Genomic DNA, 17,543 nt, shown 5'->3' on the forward strand with positions numbered 1-17,543 from the left:
GCAGAAACATTAAGGTGGTTTAAAATTCTATCAAAATATAAATTTAGACTAAAGAAGGAAAAGGTTACGCACTTCCAATTTATGCTCTTTCTCGGCAAGGGCTTCCTTTTGACATCGAAGAAAGTCTGCTAACATTCGAGTGAGCTGCTTCCTATCATCTATTTCGGCCGCCAGTCTGCCATTATAATCTGCCAGCAACATACAAGCATCCTCTACCATTTTAGAAAGTCTTTCTCCAGATTCTTTGTCTAAGAAAAGAATTAAGATAGTGCAATTATTAAACAATAACAAAAAACTGACATGGGTCATTTCCCCCCGGACTCCCTCCAGTTTCTGAGTTCCATTTTCTTTTTTATACCTGTAATTTTATCTAGCAGCGAAACCTCTTGGACTTCAACAGGCAAAGAAGCTATCCGCTGATGAACTGCTGCATCCCCGGAAGCTGCGTTTTCTAGATCTTGCAATGCTCGAACGAGATCTAGAGTCTGAAAAGTTATACAACTTCAAAACCAAATTAAACAAAGCTTAATCTTTTTTTGTTTGTTTGTTTTTTGGGTCACACTTGTTTGACGCTCAGGGGTTACTCCTGGTTATGCGCTCAGAAATCGGCCCTGGCTTGGGGGAACCATATGGGACGCCAGGGATCGAACCAGGGTCCATCCTATGCTAGCGCTGGCAAGACAGACACCTTACCTTTAGTGCCACCTTCCTGGCCCCGACAAAGCTTAATTTTTGTTTTTTGTTTTTTTTTTTTTTGTTTTTGTTTTTGTTTTTGGGCCACACCAGCGGTGCTCAGGGGTTACTCCTGGCTGTCTGCTCAGAAATAGCTCCTGGCAGGCACGGGGGACCATATGGGACACCGGGATTCGAACCAACCACCTTTGGTCCTGGATTGGCTGCTTACAAGGCAGACGCCGCTGTGCTATCTCTCCGGGCCCAAGCTTAATCTTTTTTAAAGACTTAAAATTTACTTCAGATTCCTTGATCCTTATGGGCTATTTACTATACAAACATATATATTTTTATTTATATATATTACTATATATGTACATATACACTATATTTACTACACAAACATTTTGTATAAATTTTCTATTTGTTTTATATGATACACATATGATAGATATATAAATAATGCGTATCTATACACATATCATATGATATGTAATGGTGCATTTTAAAAGGTTTTTTTAGGAGCTGGAGAGATAGCACAGTGGTAGGGCATTTGCCTTGCACTCAGCCAACCCAGGAGACGATGGTTCAATTCCCAGCATCCCACATGGTCCCCCAAAGCTGCCAGGAGCGATTTCTGAGCGCAGACCCAGGAATAACCTCAGAGCGCCACCAGGTATGGCCCAATAACAAGAAACAACTACATATTCCATATTAACTATATCTGACTTTGTTTATATACCGTATTTTCCGGCATATAAGTCGACTTTTGAAACAAAAAAAAAGTCAACCGAAAATCAGGGGTCGTCTTATACGCCAAGTATATCCCGAAACAATGCCACTAAACAAAATTGTCTGAATGTTGCCACAAAACAAATTTTCCAAATCAATCCTGCACCAATCACTGCAAAGCTGCTCGGACCACCTCTCTGACTCAGCCAATCCAAGCATGCTTTTTTTGCAAGCAAATTAGACAATGTTCTGGACCCGAATCTACAGTCAAAAGCCTGCTCAGATTGGCCAGAGTCAAAGAGGAAGTCTATGACAGTGTAACTTTTGGGCCTTTGCTTGTTGTGATTGGCTCACTATACAGTTGCAGCACAGGAACGTTCTGTCTGATACAGCAAATATAGGCCTAAACCTATGTTTTAACTGCAAAATTAGGGGGTCATCTTATATGCCCAGTCGTTTTATATGCTGGCAAATATGGTACTTATTCTAAAATACTTATTTCTTCTACTTAAAAGCATAAATACTTTTATTATTATTATCATTATTATTATATGTTTTTTGGTTTTTGGGCCACACCCGGCGGTGCTCAGGGGTTACTCCTGGCTGTCTGCTCAGAAATAGCTCCTGGCAGGCACGGGGGACCATATGGGACACCGGGATTCGAGCCAACCACCTTTGGTCCTGGATCAGCTGCTTGCAAGGCAAACGCCGCTGTGCTATCTCTCCGGGCCCCAAGAGCATAAATACTTTAAAAAGCAGTCTTTTTCTCTAAGAATAGCATTTCTAGTATATGTAAAGCATCAGCAAAAATAATTTTATCATACAGTGGATTATTTAATTTATTGGTTTTTGTTCCACACCCAGTGGAGCTGAGGGGTTACTCCTGGCTTTGTATTCAAGAATCGTTCCTGGTAGTCTCAGGGGACCATATAGGATACGAGGATCGGATACGAGGATTAAATTCAGGCTGGCTGTGTGCAAGACAAATACTATACCTGCTGTATTATTGCTTCAGTCCCAATATGTTTTATTTATATAAAAGAGCTGTTTTGGGTGTTATACCAAGTAATGCTCAGGAGTAATTTCTGGCACTCAGGAATCACTCCTTGACAGTGCAAGAGGGGGTAGTGGGGAGAGATAGGGGTGCTAGGGATTAAACATGGGTCAGCCACTTGCAAGGCAAAAGCTCTACCTGTTGTCCTATGACTCCAGCCCCCTTTAAATAGAAGATATATCAACTAATCTAATCACACTAAATAATTAGAAATTCTTGGCAAAACATGGTTTCCTAGTAATACACAATATAATACTTAAAACAAGTAATCTGTTAACCAGAAAATAGATATCCACAGCTTATATTGTACCCAGAAAAATAATGAACAGGGCCCAGAGAGATAGCACAGCGGCGTTTGCTTTGCAAGCAGCCGATCCAGGACCAAAGATGGTTGGTTCGAATCCCGGTGTCCCATACGGTCCCCCGTGCCTGCCAGGAGCTATTTCTGAGCAGACAGCCAGGAGTAACCCCTGAGCACCGCCGGGTGTGGCCCAAAAACCAAAAAGAAAAGAAAAGAAAAGAAAAAAAGAAAAATAATGAACAATTTATAGAAACATTAAAGATAATAAAGCCTGGAGGCCATTGACAGTATCTTTTTTTGTAACTTTACTCTCTTAAAACAGAAAAGGTCCTACCTGAGGTGGTTCACTTGGTGACCCCAGAGAGGAACAGTTTTCATTTTCATCCACCTTTATCTGTTCATAAGTCCGCTTTCTAGGTTTCTTGTCACCATCTGTAATGGAAGAACAGGGACTGAAGTGATAGTACAGTGGGTAGGGTGTTTGCCTTGCACATCTCGGACCCAAGGTTCCATCCCCATCATTCCATATTGTCCCCTGAGCCTGCCAGGAGTGATTTCTGAGTGCAGAGCTAAGAGTAACCTCTGAGCACAACTGAATGTGGTCCAAAAACCCAAATACACAACAAACTACAAATAAATGAAATGGAAAAATATTTAAATTTTGATGAAAGACCACCTTTAATAAAGACATTAATGAAAGATTATAGGTACTTACACAGGGCTAGCTTAAGTTGTTCTAATACATCATTTTCATAAACAGATCTTTCTTCCCAAATAGATAACACTCGTCCAAGATGCTTTTTACAACTTTCATCAGTTTCACTAAATAAAAAAATAAAAAATAAAAAATGGACTGTTATTGTAAAAATAATGGTGATTTTTAAATACCATGAGACACTAATTCCCTGGGGAACCACTCAAACATTTACTAAAAGCACCACTATGTAAAGAGCAGGTGAAGTGATCAAAACAGACTCGCTATTTCTTTTTTTTTTTGGGTCACACCCAGCAGTGCTCAGGGTTACCCTGGATCTACGTTCAAAAATCACTCCTGGAAGGCTCGGGAGACCCTATGAGATGCCGGGTTTCGAACCACCGACCTTCTGCATGAGAGGCAAATGCCTTATCTCCATGCTAGCTCTCTGGCCCCAGACTCCCTATTTCTTTAAAGAGAATATAGGGCTGGAGCAATAGCACAGCGGTAAGGCATTTACCTTGCACTCGACCAACACAGGACGGACAGTTTGAATTCTGGCATCCCATATAGTCCCTTGAGTCTCCCGGGAGCAACTTCTGAGTGCAGAGCCCACTGGTTATGAGCCTCCTCCAAAAAAACCCAAAAATAAAAAAATTGAATGAGAATATAGATATCTATTCAACAAAGTTACTAAGATCTGTAACTTCCATTAGCAAAAACTATTAAGAATTTATAAACAAAGGGCTGAGTGATAGCAGAGCAGTAGAGCATTTGCCTTGCACGTGGCTGACCCAGATTCAATCCCCAGCAACTCATATAGTCCCTTGAGCCTGCCAGGAGCGATTTCTGAGCGTAGAGCCAGGAGGAACCCCTGAGCGCCACCGCCGGGTGTGACCCAAAAAAACAACAACAAAATTTATAAACTAGAGGCTGAAGCGATAACACAGGGATTTGCCTTGCACATGGTCAACCCAGGCTTGATTTCCAGCATCCCTATGATTCCCCCACCCTGACCCCACCCCGCCACCAAGCCTGCCAGAAGTAATTTCTGAGTGCAGAGCCAGGAGTAAATAACTCCTGAGTACTGCTGGGTATGGCCTAAAAACAAAAACAAATGTATAGAGGCTAGTGGGATAGCGCAGCAGTAGGGCATTTTCCTTGCATGCGGCTGACCCAGGACGGACTTGGGTTCAATCTCCTGCTGTCACATATGGGTCCCTGAGCCAGAAATGATTTCTGAGCGCATAGTCAAGAATAGCCCGAATGCCTCTGGGTGTGACCCAATAACAACAAAAATTTATAAACAAGACACAACTATTTTAATGAAGGCTGAATATGAGGCAAAAGTGGGGAAAATTATATTTATTTAATAAAGTCTTAAGACAGGGGGCCAGAGAAAGAATACAGGGGTTAAAGCACTTGCTGTGCACACAACTGACTTCTAGTTTGATCCCCAGCACCCAAATGGTTCTGAGCCCAACAGATAATCATGACTCCTGTGAAGAGTGGCTCAGGGTTAAGCCACTACCTAAAAATAGCCTATGGCAGAAATAACCAAGAGGTCATGTTAACTCCAGATGTACACTACAAATGTAGAAGAAATATGAAGCAGTAGTCTGAAGAGGTAAGACAAAGCTATAAAGGAAGTTTTGCTCAACCACAGTGTTTAAAAGAGGGGGGGAAGGAAGTGAGAGAGAAGAAAATTGTCCGGTCCATAAGCAGGAAGGAGAGAAGCTGGGAAGGAAACTGGACAGTGGTGGTGGGAAACATGCATACTGATGAAGAGTATTGTACACATTGCTTAACTGAAATTAACTTTGTATCTATGAAAATCTATTAAAGTCAGTGATAACGAAAAAGAGGAAGTTTTGCTCTGAAGTTTTAGTTAAAACTTGAATCTTGATCTCAAGGATAAAGGAGTCACTCAAAAAGGCATCATGCAATCAGCTCTGTAGCTCTGGCCACCTCTTCCCTTAATATGTTGAACAGTATTAGTGCCTACGGTGACTAAGTAGAATTGACACTTCCGTAAGTATAATAAAAAGAAAACTAAAAGGCTTCTTTATGAGTTCAAAAGAAAGAAGGAAAAGGGAGGGGCCGGAGCAGTAGCACTGCAGTAAGGCGTTTGCCTGGAATGCAGCTGCCCAGGATGGACCTGGGTTCAATCCCAGGTGTCTCATATGGTCCTCCTAGCCAGGAGCAATTTCTGAGCGCATAGCTAGGAGTAACCCCTGAGCACCACCGGATGTGGCCCAAGAACTGAAAAAAAGAAGTTAAAAATAACACCTAATTTTAGGGGCTGGAGTGATGCTTAATAGGGCGTTTGCCTTGCACATGGCTGACCCAGGATGAACCACGCGGTTTGATCCCCAAGCATCCCATATGGTACTCTCCAAGCCAGGAGCAATTTCTGAGTGCATACAGGAGTAACCTCTGAGCGTCACTGGGTGTGGCCCAAAATCAAAATAATAATAATAATAACAACAACACCTAATTTTGTGTGGACATCTAATGCAATAGAATTGTCATCCATTGAGAAAGCAAAACATGGAGGAAGAATGTAAGACTGAGCTACTAGGGTAAAGTAACTAAATAAAGGTAGCATATGAGATAATCAACTGAATATAGTTAAGTATATGAGGATAAAACTGTAACCTCAGAAAAGACTTTAGAACTGAAATCTAAGAAATACCAATAACTGGTAAAGTAATATCAGGATACATAACACTTTAGAAAGAAAGACAAGCTCTATTTCTCACCCTAAAATATATCTAGTAATTCAAATTGCATGTCATGTAATATATTTTCATTTTTAATTACTCAACACAAATCTTCATTCACTTCTGAATATTATCCAGTAATCTACCAAATATGTAAGCAGCAATTAATAGTGTTAACTGAGTATCCACCAAATACCTACAAGTATTGTAGAATTGTAATATTGTAGAAATAAATATTAAAAAAAATATACAAGGCAAAGTCCGGGCTTTCACCCTTATAATTTTTCTGTAGCAATCTTGTAACAGGCCTGTGATTACTTTAAATAAGTATCTGTAGTTTCAAAGCATTTAAAATGCACATTAGAGGGGCAAGAGAATAACACAGTGGTAGGGAGTTTGCCTTGTATGTGGCTGACCCATGTTCTATTTTCAGCATCCCATATGGTCCCCAGCCTTCCAGGACTAACCTAAGCATGGCCAGATGTGGCCCAAAAACAAAAACAAGAAGTTCTGTTTCTTATTTTAGCTATTTAAAGCAATTTCTTAGCAAAATGACATATTATGCATTTAAGAGAAATTATCAAGTATTCAGAACAACCATCATACCTTGAAACATGCTTGAAAGCTTCCACTATAACTGGCGCAAAATCTTTAGTAAATTCTGGTCCCTTTCTTTTGCTGTTCTGAATGACATCATTGGCTAAGTAGAGAAAAGTAAGCTTCCTGTTTGGTTTGGCTGGAAAATAAAAATTGAAAGAAAATTAGAAAAATGTCTACTTAAAATATCTTCAATTAAAAGGGAAAAAATTATCGTACATGAATCGGGCAGTTGAGGACTACAATAAACCTACCAGCCTTTCTTTTCTTTTTTTTTCAGCCTTTATTTTCAATGGTGGCATTTCATCCTATATTACTCAACTTATCAAGTCACACTATTCCCTACTTCACCAGAATGATCATGGCTTCTGGAAATCAATCATGTGAGGAAGAAAAATGAAAATAGGGCCTGGAGAGATAGCTCAATAGGTAAAGTACACACAAAGTATGCACTGCAGGTATGGTCAAAAAACAGGGAGAAGGGTTGCAGAGATAGTATGGTGGTGGGTAGGGTACTTGTCTAGCCTGCAGAATGGACCTGGACTAGATCCCCATCATCCTCCTGAACAGCACCAGGAGTGATCACTGAGTGAATGCGGAACCGGAAGTAAATCCTTAGCATTACCAGGTTTGCACCCCCATCCTCCAAAAGAGAGAACTCTATAGGCAAAGGTAAGTCAATGAGACATCATTTCCATGCATTTTCCTAAATCACAGTAGTTCAAAAATATATACCCCCTTGTAACATTGTCTTCTTACTAGCATTCTCAAGTCGGCTTTTCTTTTTTCTTTAATAAAATAATGCTGTTTACAAAGACTTTCAGTCATAAAATGTCCTACAATGCCTCTCTCTCTCTCTTTTTTTTTTTGTTTGTTTGTTTCTGGGTCACACCCGGCAGCGCTCAGGGGTTACTCCTGGCTCTATGCTCAGAAATCACTCCTGGCAGGCTCAGGAGAACATATGGGATGCCGGGATTCGAACCACTGACCTTCTGCATGAAAGGCAAATGGCTTACCTCCATGCTATCTCTCCGGCCCCCAATACCTCTCTTTCTCTTGGTTGTGTGTGAGGGGGGTACGGTGGGGGAATGGGTTGGTGATTACTGAAAGCCAAGCCAACTTTATACTGCCCAGGTAAAAACTTTATACTAATACTAAGTTTCTTGTTAAGCTACATGAAATATATCTACTTAAAAGTCAACAGTGGGCCGGAGAGATAGCATGGAGGTAAGGCATTTGCCTTTCATGCAGAAGGTCAGTGGTTCGAATCCTGGCATCCCATATGGTCCCCTGAGCTTGCCGGGAGTGATTTCTAAGCATAGAGCCATGAGTAGCCCCTGAGTGCTGCCGGGTTTGAGCCAAAAACCAAAAATAAAATAAAATAAAATAAAATAAAACAAAACAAAACAAAATAAAATTCAACAGTGGGTCCGGAAGCAATAGCACAGTGGTAAGGCACTTCCCTTGCATATGGCCAACACAGGACAGACAGTGGTTTGGATCCCGGCATCCCATACAGTCCCCTGAGTCTGTCAGGAATGGCTTCTGAGCACAGAGTCAGGAATAAACCAGAGTGCTGCTGGGTGTGACCCAAAATAAATAAATAAATAGATTAATTATTTAATTAATTCAACAGTAATTAGCCCTTTTTTTGGAGGGGTGTCACACCCAGCAGGGGTTACTCCTGGCTCTGTACTCAGAAATCACTCCTAAGGCCAGAGAGATAATACAGCAGTAGGGCATTTGCCTTGCATGCAGCAGATCAGGATGGACCCCGGCTTGACTCCTGGCATCCCATATGGTCCCCCGAGCATGCCAGGAGTGATTTCTCAGCGCAAAGCCAAGAGTAACCCCTGAGCACCGCCGGGTGTGGCCCCCCCAAAAACACACATACCAAAAAAAATCACTCTTGGCAGGCATGGGGGGGGGGGGAGTGGAGAGGGAGACACGCACATATGGGTTGCCAGGATTCAAACCACCATCCATGGTTTGCGTGCAAGGCAAATGCCCCATCACTGTGCAATCTCTCCATGTAACTAGCTCCCCTGTAACTAGCCATATTATTAAGGTTAACAGCCCAGGGGCGGGAGAGTTGAGGTATTGAAGCACACGCCTTCCTTGGACTTAGCTGATACTAATTCAAACCCCAGCACTGTCAGGGTGGCCCAGGTAATCCCCAAATTGGAGGGGCCCCTCATCCACATCCTCAAACACCTCACACTGAACCACTGGTCTGAATGGCCAAGAAGGCTGGGATGGGTGCCTGGACATCTAAGCACTGCTTGGAAGAGTCCCCTTTCCCAAAAAATGATAATACCCCAAATCTTAAATTTATGATGGTTTAAGTCAGTAACTTAGCTGCCGAAGTCATTCATCAATTTATTCTAAAATTACAGTTCTACTGCAAAATAAACCTATATAACTTTAATCATATTAATTTTTTTGCTTATGAAAGGATGTGAGCTATAAATTAAGTTAAGGAAATTAAGTTAGGATGGTTAAAGTTCAAATATTTCCCTTCAGGCCCCCTCACATTTATTGGATTATATAGCCTTAAATAACTGGATTTATTTACCTTGACACAAACATGCCCCTAACTCAATACACTTATGCACAGTCATTGCAGAAGAGGTTGTGAGGTGGCACACATGGGGATATGAATCAATGGTTGGCCATCTGGCTTATTCAATCCCTGGTATGACCCCATCCCACATCTTGGAGTGCAACCCATTCAATGAGGTTGTGATCCCCAGGAACATAAAAACACAAACCCTGAAATATTGCAACCAAGTTTGTGTATGTACTATGACAATTATACAACCACACAACCCCTATATTGCAACAAAGAGGAAGAGAAAGACAAAGGGGGAGTGCTTACATCTCAAAGTGATAACATGCATGGTCTTCATGTAAGAGGCCCTGAGTTCAATTCCTAGTACCCCCCCAAAATATTATGGTGTTGCTTGCTTGGGGCTAAAATAATAGTACAAGAGGCGCTAGCAGGTAGGATGCTTGCTTTGCATGCAGCTGACCCAGGTTTGATCTCTGCATCCCAGATGATCCCCATGTACCACCAGGTGTAAAAAAAAACTTTCATCAGCAGTGCTCAAGAGGCACAAGTCAGCTGCTTGCACGACAAATGCCCTTGTACCTCTTGTACACTGTACTACGTCTCCAAAAGATTAAGATTTCAACTCATTTGAATGATGCAGAATGCCATACTTAATTTTATCACACGGGTTTTTAACTGAAATTTAAAACAGAAAGTAGATCACTGTTGATAAATACAACAAGTAGCCAGAGCTGTATTAATATATCTAGCAACTTAAGACTATGTTTTAGGGTCTAGAGCAATAGTACAACAGACAGAACACTTGTCTTGCATTCTTTGCCAAAGAAAATCAATAATCATCTATGGTTTTTGAATGAGTTTAATCTGTTCCAAACAGGACAAAGAATTCAACCACAGCTGGTTGCTCTAACAGAAGATGTCGGAGAAAATGGACAGAACTTCAGTATATCTACTATATTACTAATGTCAGATTGTTGGCCCTCTTGTCCTTGAAATTTCTGGTTCAGATTTCAAATTACACACCTGTCATAATGATGGATGTTATTTCTTGCTTAAAATCCTTACATTGTGCACTGTTCTCCATACAATATCCTAAATCCTTAAAATGACACAAAGGTCCCTAAAGGTCTTTAACTGCTCTACTGTCCCTTCCTTAATAGTCCAGTTCCTCTATTCCAGTGTTTTTCAAATAGTGGGGCACACCCCCAGGGGGAGGCATGAGGCTCCATAAAGGGGGGCAAACACTGTCCTAACAAGCTAAGCCCCATGTTTATGTCTCTGTATATCTCTGGAGCTGAGAGTTGCTGTATCCTGCTTCGATAAGCTATGCATTGCAAAACGTGCTCAATGTAGCCATTAATCCAGACATCACCTCTGATTAAAAAATCAGCTCAAATTATTTTATATATTTTTGTTTTGCAGGTTAAAGTTTTTTTTTTATAAAGATACTATTTACAGGGGCCGGGAAGGTGGCGCTACAGGTTAGGTGTCTGCCTTGCAAGCGGATGGACCGCGGTTCGATCCCCCGGTGTCCCATATGGTCCCCCCAAGCCAGGGGTGATTTCTGAGCACATAGCCAGGAGTAACCCCTGAGCTTCAAACGGGTATGGCCCAAAAACCAAAAAAAAAAAAAAAAAAAAAAAAGATACTATTTACAGTCGGGGGGGGCGAGAAAAATGTTTTCTTCTTCCTAGGGGGGCATGACAGAAAATAATTGAGAAGCACTGCTCTATTCCTACCATGATTTAGACCATCGTTTCTAAACCTACTGCCAACCAATGCTGCATTCTGACCTCCTTTACTGTGGTGTCTTTGCCCTACCGGTTGCCCTCCTTCTGCCCACCCCATGAAGTGCCTGCCACTCACTGGAATATCCTGGGGGTTAGGGAGGATACTGAGGCTGCAACATGCTGGCAGTTGAAAAGCACCTCTTTAGACCTCAGTTAAACGGGTTTCTCTTTGTTTTCTAACAACCCATAAAGTCTCAAGAGCACACACTTTTTTTTCCCACCTAGACACACTAATCCCAGCACTTACCCCTGTCCCAAAGCAAACAATTCAGTGTGAAGTCCATGACCCTTCCAGGAATTTAAAAAGATCTAAATTAAATAATACCCACATGATATAATAATACCACAACGAGTCTCCTGGTAACTCTTTTCCTCATATGTTTCTTTTCCTATACCAAATTTTACTCTTCAATGCCAAATTCTTTACAGTCTACATAAATACCTAAGTGCATACTACCTCCATCATTGCTTTCCCTTCAAAATCACTGAAATTTCCAAGATAAATATATTCGTACTGGTACTGGTGATACACTACAAGGGCTAAAATGCTTACCTTGCACACCGCTGATCCTAGGTAAGTATCTGGCACAATAAATGGTTAGGAGAAAATCTACAGCACTAGGAGTGATCACTGAGCACAGAGTGATCTCTAAAAGAGTAAGCTCTCGGGAGGAGAGATAACACAAGCATCCCATTTGCCCCCCCTCCAGCCTGCAGGAGCGATTTCTGAGTGTATGGTCAGGAGAAACCCATGACTCCCCCTCAAGGGTAAGCTCTCAAAACCACTGTGCACAGACACATACACATACACGCACTTCAGCTACTGAAGTGGGGAGGGGACAAAATTCCTTATTGAAAAATTGAAGGATGGAAAGATAGTACAACAGACAAGACTCTTGACACCCCATATGGTTCCCTGAGCCCACCAGGAGTGATCCCTGAATGCAGAGCTAGTCAGCAAGTAATCCCTGGTATGGCTCAATAAAACAAGGGAGAAAAAATTCCGTGTAATTATACTGAAAAAAGAAGCCAAAGCAATAGCACAGGGGTAGGGCATTTGCCTTGATAGTTGCCGACCCAGGACAGATGGTGGTTTGATTCCCTGCATCCCATATGGTCCCCAGAGCCTGCTAGGAGTGACTTTTTTTTTTTTTTTTTTTTTGGTTTTTGGGCCACACCCGGTAACGCTCAGGGGTTACTCCTGGCTATGTGCTCAGAAGTTGCTCCTGGCTTGGGGGACCATATGGGACACCGGGGGATCGAACCGCGGTCCGTCCAAGGCTAGCGCAGGCAAGGCAGGCACCTTACCTTTAGCGCCACCGCCCGGCCCCAGGAGTGACTTTTGAACACAGATTCAGAAGTAATCCCTGAGTGCTGCTGAGTGTGACCCAAAATCAAAAACAAGACAAAACGAAGATTATCCTGAATGTATACTTGGGGATGAAAGACCTGGTTTAGTCAGCAATTTTACATTAAACTGTATCAAGTATTACAGCAAATATGTGTGTATGAGGGGTGAAATTTGGGTCACGCCCTAGTGGTGCTCAGAAACTATTCTCAGCTCTCTGTTGGGCTAGGCCTGGAGTCACATCTTTTGGTACACAATGCAACATACATTACTGACAATTGAACTTGGGTCTCCTACATGCAAAGCAATTTATGCTAGCACTCTCAGCTCCCTCCTACCTCTGAAATGTGCATTTTAAATCAACTAAAAGTTAATGGATAGGGCCCGGAGAGATAGCACAGCAGCGTTTGCCTTGCAAGCAGCTGATCCAGGACCAAAGGTGGTTGGTTCAAATCCCGGTGTCCCATATGGTCCCCCGTGCCTGTCAGGAGCTATTTCTGAGCAGACAGCCAGGAGTAACCCCTGAGCAATGCCGGGTGTGGCCCAAAAACCAAAAAAAAAAAAAAAAAAAGTTAATGGATAGAAGGGCCCTCCATACAACATTTTGTGGCCCTGCCCTAGAGGAATCTTTTTTTGTTTTGTTTTGTTTTAGTTGTTTGGGTCACACACCCCAATGTTCAAGGCTTACTACTGACTTTGCACTCAAGGATCACCCCAACTTGCCTCCTGTGGCCCGCAGGTAAATTGAGTTTGAGACCCCTGGCCTAGAAGCTCCAGTCCTGCCAGTAGTGGTCCCTGAACAAGCCAGTGTGGCCTAATCCCAACAAAAAAGAAAGGCAGAGACTTCAGTAGTGCTATGCTAGTACTAGTATTATAGTGATTCCTCTTTTGTTCTCTTCGGAACAAAGAATACATCCAGTATTTTGTGTGGGCGCAAAACATATATTAATTAACAGTACCACCATATAAAGTAAGTTGTATAGGAGCCAGTTTTACAAGCACTTAACGCTAGTATCTATTACAAACTGTACTGTCATATTATAAAGGTTTTTGTTTGTGTTTTGTTTGCTATTTCTAGTGTTGCTCAGAAGCTGCTTCCAGCTCTGCTCAGGAATTGGTCCCAGTGGTGCATGAGTAAAGATAAACCCAGGTCTCCGACATGCAAAGCATGAGCTCCATCCAGTACAATTAGGTCCTAAATTTAGATCAATGGGAATATTTTAAACAAAAAACAAAACCATCTTTATAAGCAAACAAAAACTCTACAGCCCCTCATCAGCATCATTCCTACTAGTCACCATTAGGATAATAAAGATCCTGGATGGGTGCCTAAGTGATAAGCACAGCGGATAAGGGTGCTTGCCTTGCTTGCAGCCGACCAATCCCCAGCATCCTATATGGTCCCCAGAGCCATCCAGGAGCGAGTCCTGAGCCAGAGTCAGGAATAATCCCTGAACATCGAGAAGTATGGCCTAAAATCAAAAACAAAATTCTGGATGGTCAAAAAGATCATAGAGAACCTAGGGAAAAGTACAGTCAAAAGATGACACAGAACGGGGCCAGGGCAATAGCACAGCGGTAAGGCTTTTGCTTTGCACGCGGCCAACACAGGACGGAATTCCCCACCCCCGTTCGAATCCCAATCCCCTGAGCCTGCCAAGAGCGATTTCTGAGCACGGTGCCAGGAGTAACCCAAGTGCCACCGGGTGTGACCCGAAAACCAAAACAAAACAAAAAAAAAAAGATAACACAGGAGACTGAGGCTAGGGGACAGAGTAGAAATAGAAAAGGAAAAAGAAAAAACACAAACATTAAAGCATAAGATGTTTGTGCCACTTTTTTTTATTATCGAAAGAATCCACTAACCAAAACTAATCACAGGGGGCCAAAATAATGTACAGAAAGTAGGGCACTTGCTTGCCTTGCACAAAGCCAACCCCCGTTTGATCCCCTGCATTCCATATAGTCCCCACCATGCATCACCAGGAGTAATTCCTGAGTACAGAGCCAGGAGTAACCCCAAGCAGGGTATGACCCAATAACAAACAAAAAAGTCCTAGCCATATTCAAGTACGTCATTCAGAGGGCATTTGGTGCATTATTGTCTAATCATCACCTGTTTATAGTTCCATAATAGTTTATCACTCTCAAAGACCCCACACCCATTAAGAAGCCACTTTCCTCTCCTCCCATCCCTCTGTCCCTGTGGATTTGACTATCCTAGGTATCTCATGTAAATATAGTCACGTAATTTATGAACTGGCATTTGACTTCTTTCATATCAATGTCTTCAATCTGCTCATTTTGTTTTATGTCCTTATGAGGATCAAACCCAATACCTCACACTTTGTAAAGCATGTAGATTATACATTAAGCCATATCCCTGGTCCAGCCCTCACTTGATGTTTTAAGGTTCTTATACTTTTTAGCATACATATATTTTTGCTTACCTATTAACCTATTCATAAATATTCAGGTAGTTTCTACCTTTGGGGTATTGAAAATTGCATTGTTTGTTTGCTTTTGGTACAACAGGGTATTTGCCCTCCGGAGTTCAATTCCCAGAATCTCAGATGGTCCCCAATGCATCATTAGGAATAATTCCTGTGCAAACCAGGAGTAACCCTAGAGAACCACCGGGTGTGACCCAAAGGACACCCCCCAAAAAATGTGTTTAACAATTTAGGTCCTCTTTTTTCTTTTTTTAATATTGGGGCTATGTCTGATGATGCTCAGGGGGTTACTCTTGGCTCTGCACTCAGGAATTATTCCTGGTAGTGCTCAGGGGACCACATGGGATGCTGGGTATCAAATCAAGGTCAGCCATGTGCAAGTCAAATGATCTAACTGATGTAACTATCATTCTAGTCCAAGACAATAGTTCAATCCCTTTCTTTGTTCCCTCCTCCTCCTATTCCTCTTCCTTCGCAGTGCACTCCTTCAGTGATGATGCTTGCCCAACTGCAAGCAGGGGTCTCACTTTTTAGCAAAAGCACACAACACACCATGCTCTCTCTAGCTAAGGGGTGCACACAGTGTTTTTCAGTGGCAGTGCCGGCTCCACTGTGAATAGCCAGAAATTGTATGTGGTACCCAGGATTGCAGACAGCGAGGCTGCCAAAGCCTTGCTCAACACCTGTGGCTGCAAAGCTGACAGAGGGAACTCAGAAGCATGATTTGGGGGCCTGAGCACAGGGATAGGGCGTTTGCTTTACATTTGGTCAACCCAGGACAGACCCAGGTTCGATTCCTGGCATTCCATATAGTCCCCCGAGCCTTCTAGGAGCGATTTCCGAGAGCAGAGCCAGGAGTAACCCCAGAGCACTGCTGGGTATGGCTCCAAAACAAAACAAAATAAACTAAAAAGAACCATGAGTTGGCCAAGGAGACATCTGAAGACATTCCTCCTGGTTCTCCTACTTAACACTTAAGGTTGGGATTTTTGTGGGGGGTTTTTTGTTTGTTTGTTTTATTTTTTGGTTTTTGGTTTTTAGGTCACACATAGAAGTACTCAGGGTTACTCCTGGCTCTGCACTCAGCGCTCCTGGCAGGCTCAGGGACATTATGGGATTTGAATTGATTTGAATTGAAGTGGGGTCTGTCCCAGGTCAGCCGCTCACAAAGCAAATGCCCTACTGCTGTGCTATCTCTCCAACCCCTCTAAATTTCTTTTAAAAGTTTTATAAAACCTATTTTCTGGTGGGGCTAGAGAGATAGCATGGAGGTAAGGTGTTTGCCTTGCATGCAGAAAGTCAGTGGTTACAATCCCGGCATCCCGTATGGTCCCGAGCCTGCCAGGAGCAATTTCTGAGCATAAGCCAGGAGTAACCCCTGAGCATTGCCGGGTGTGACCCAAAAACAAAACAAAAAAACCTATTTTATGGGCTGGAGAGATAGCATGGAGGTAAGGCGTTTGTTTGCCTTGCATGCAGAAGGACGGTGGTTCAAATCTCAGCAACCCCACTCCTGCTGGGAGCGATTTCTGAGTGTAGAGCCAGGAGTAACCCCTGAGCGCTGCCAGGTGTGACCCAAAAACCAAAAACCAAAAAAAAAGAAGATATATAGATACACACACAGATAGAATGTCTGAGTGATAGCACAACAGGTGTTTGCCTTGCACGTGGCTGACCCAGGTTCGATTAATGGTATCCCAAGTGATCACTCAAGCCTGCCAGGAATGGTTTGTGAGCACAGAGCCACGTGTAGCCTCCCCCACCCCTAAAAGAGATATTCTGGGTTTTGTTATTACTTTGTTTTTAGGTCACACTCAGGTGGTGCTCAAGATTTACTTCTAGCTGTACTCAGATCACTTCTGGTGAGGCTGGGGGAAACCACAGGAATGCCAGAAATTGAGACTGCTTTGAAATTTTTATTTATTGTTTGTTTTGGGACCATACCTGGTTGTGCTCAGGGCTTCCTTTGTGGCTCTTAGCTCAGGGTTCACTCCTGTGGGACTCAGAGCCCATATGGGATGCTGGGAATTGAACCTAGATTAGGTCGCTTAACTTACCTACCCACTATACTTACCAGTCCCTGGTTTGAAATTTGAAGTGTGAGCAGAAATTTTTAGAAGCAGTACAGAGAATAAAGTACATTCTCAAACTTTTTATTTTATGTTTTAGATTTAAAATCTTAAAAAATATGGGCCGGACCTAACCTAGGGTTTGAACTACGATCTGCACAATGAACATGATCCCCAGCTTCAAAGGTCTGGCAGAGACCATTGTAATGGAATGGGGCTTCTGGAAGCACAAAGAAAGACACTGTCCTAGGTGCCATCCTAGCTTCAGTGCAAAGACCAAGATCACCAACCACAGAAGATGAATTAAAATGACAATGATGGAACAGAACTTCTAGAACCACAAAGACTGACTTCATCATAACTCCCACCGCAGGATCTGTGCAGATACTGAGATCCCTAGTCACAGAGGCCTGATAGTATCACCCAGGACAGAGCAGAGGTCTTACAAACACCACAAAAGCACCACCAGGAGAGTAAGTGATCCTGAACAGAGTCTATAGTTGATCCCATGACAATACACTCCAAGGGCGGAGAAACC

General features: G+C 42.6%; 1 protein-coding gene across 2 annotated transcripts in view; it reads right to left on the reverse strand.

Moving 5' to 3' along the window:
- The window catches only part of RPRD1A (regulation of nuclear pre-mRNA domain containing 1A), a 1,137,547-nt gene that overhangs the window by 19,061 nt on the left and 1,100,943 nt on the right, over positions 1-17,543 (reverse strand). For both annotated transcript variants that reach the window (XM_049769714.1, XM_049769716.1), the window contains exons 3-7: positions 6,783-6,912; positions 3,475-3,581; positions 3,094-3,191; positions 359-485; positions 73-248 (exon numbers count right to left, since the gene is read on the reverse strand). In XM_049769714.1, the coding sequence (XP_049625671.1) occupies positions 73-248; positions 359-485; positions 3,094-3,191; positions 3,475-3,581; positions 6,783-6,912 (638 nt within the window). The remainder of the gene's footprint in view (positions 1-72; positions 249-358; positions 486-3,093; positions 3,192-3,474; positions 3,582-6,782; positions 6,913-17,543) is intronic.

This window comes from Suncus etruscus, chromosome 3 (genome assembly GCF_024139225.1).
Source record: "Suncus etruscus isolate mSunEtr1 chromosome 3, mSunEtr1.pri.cur, whole genome shotgun sequence".
Lineage (NCBI taxonomy): Eukaryota > Metazoa > Chordata > Mammalia > Eulipotyphla > Soricidae > Suncus > Suncus etruscus.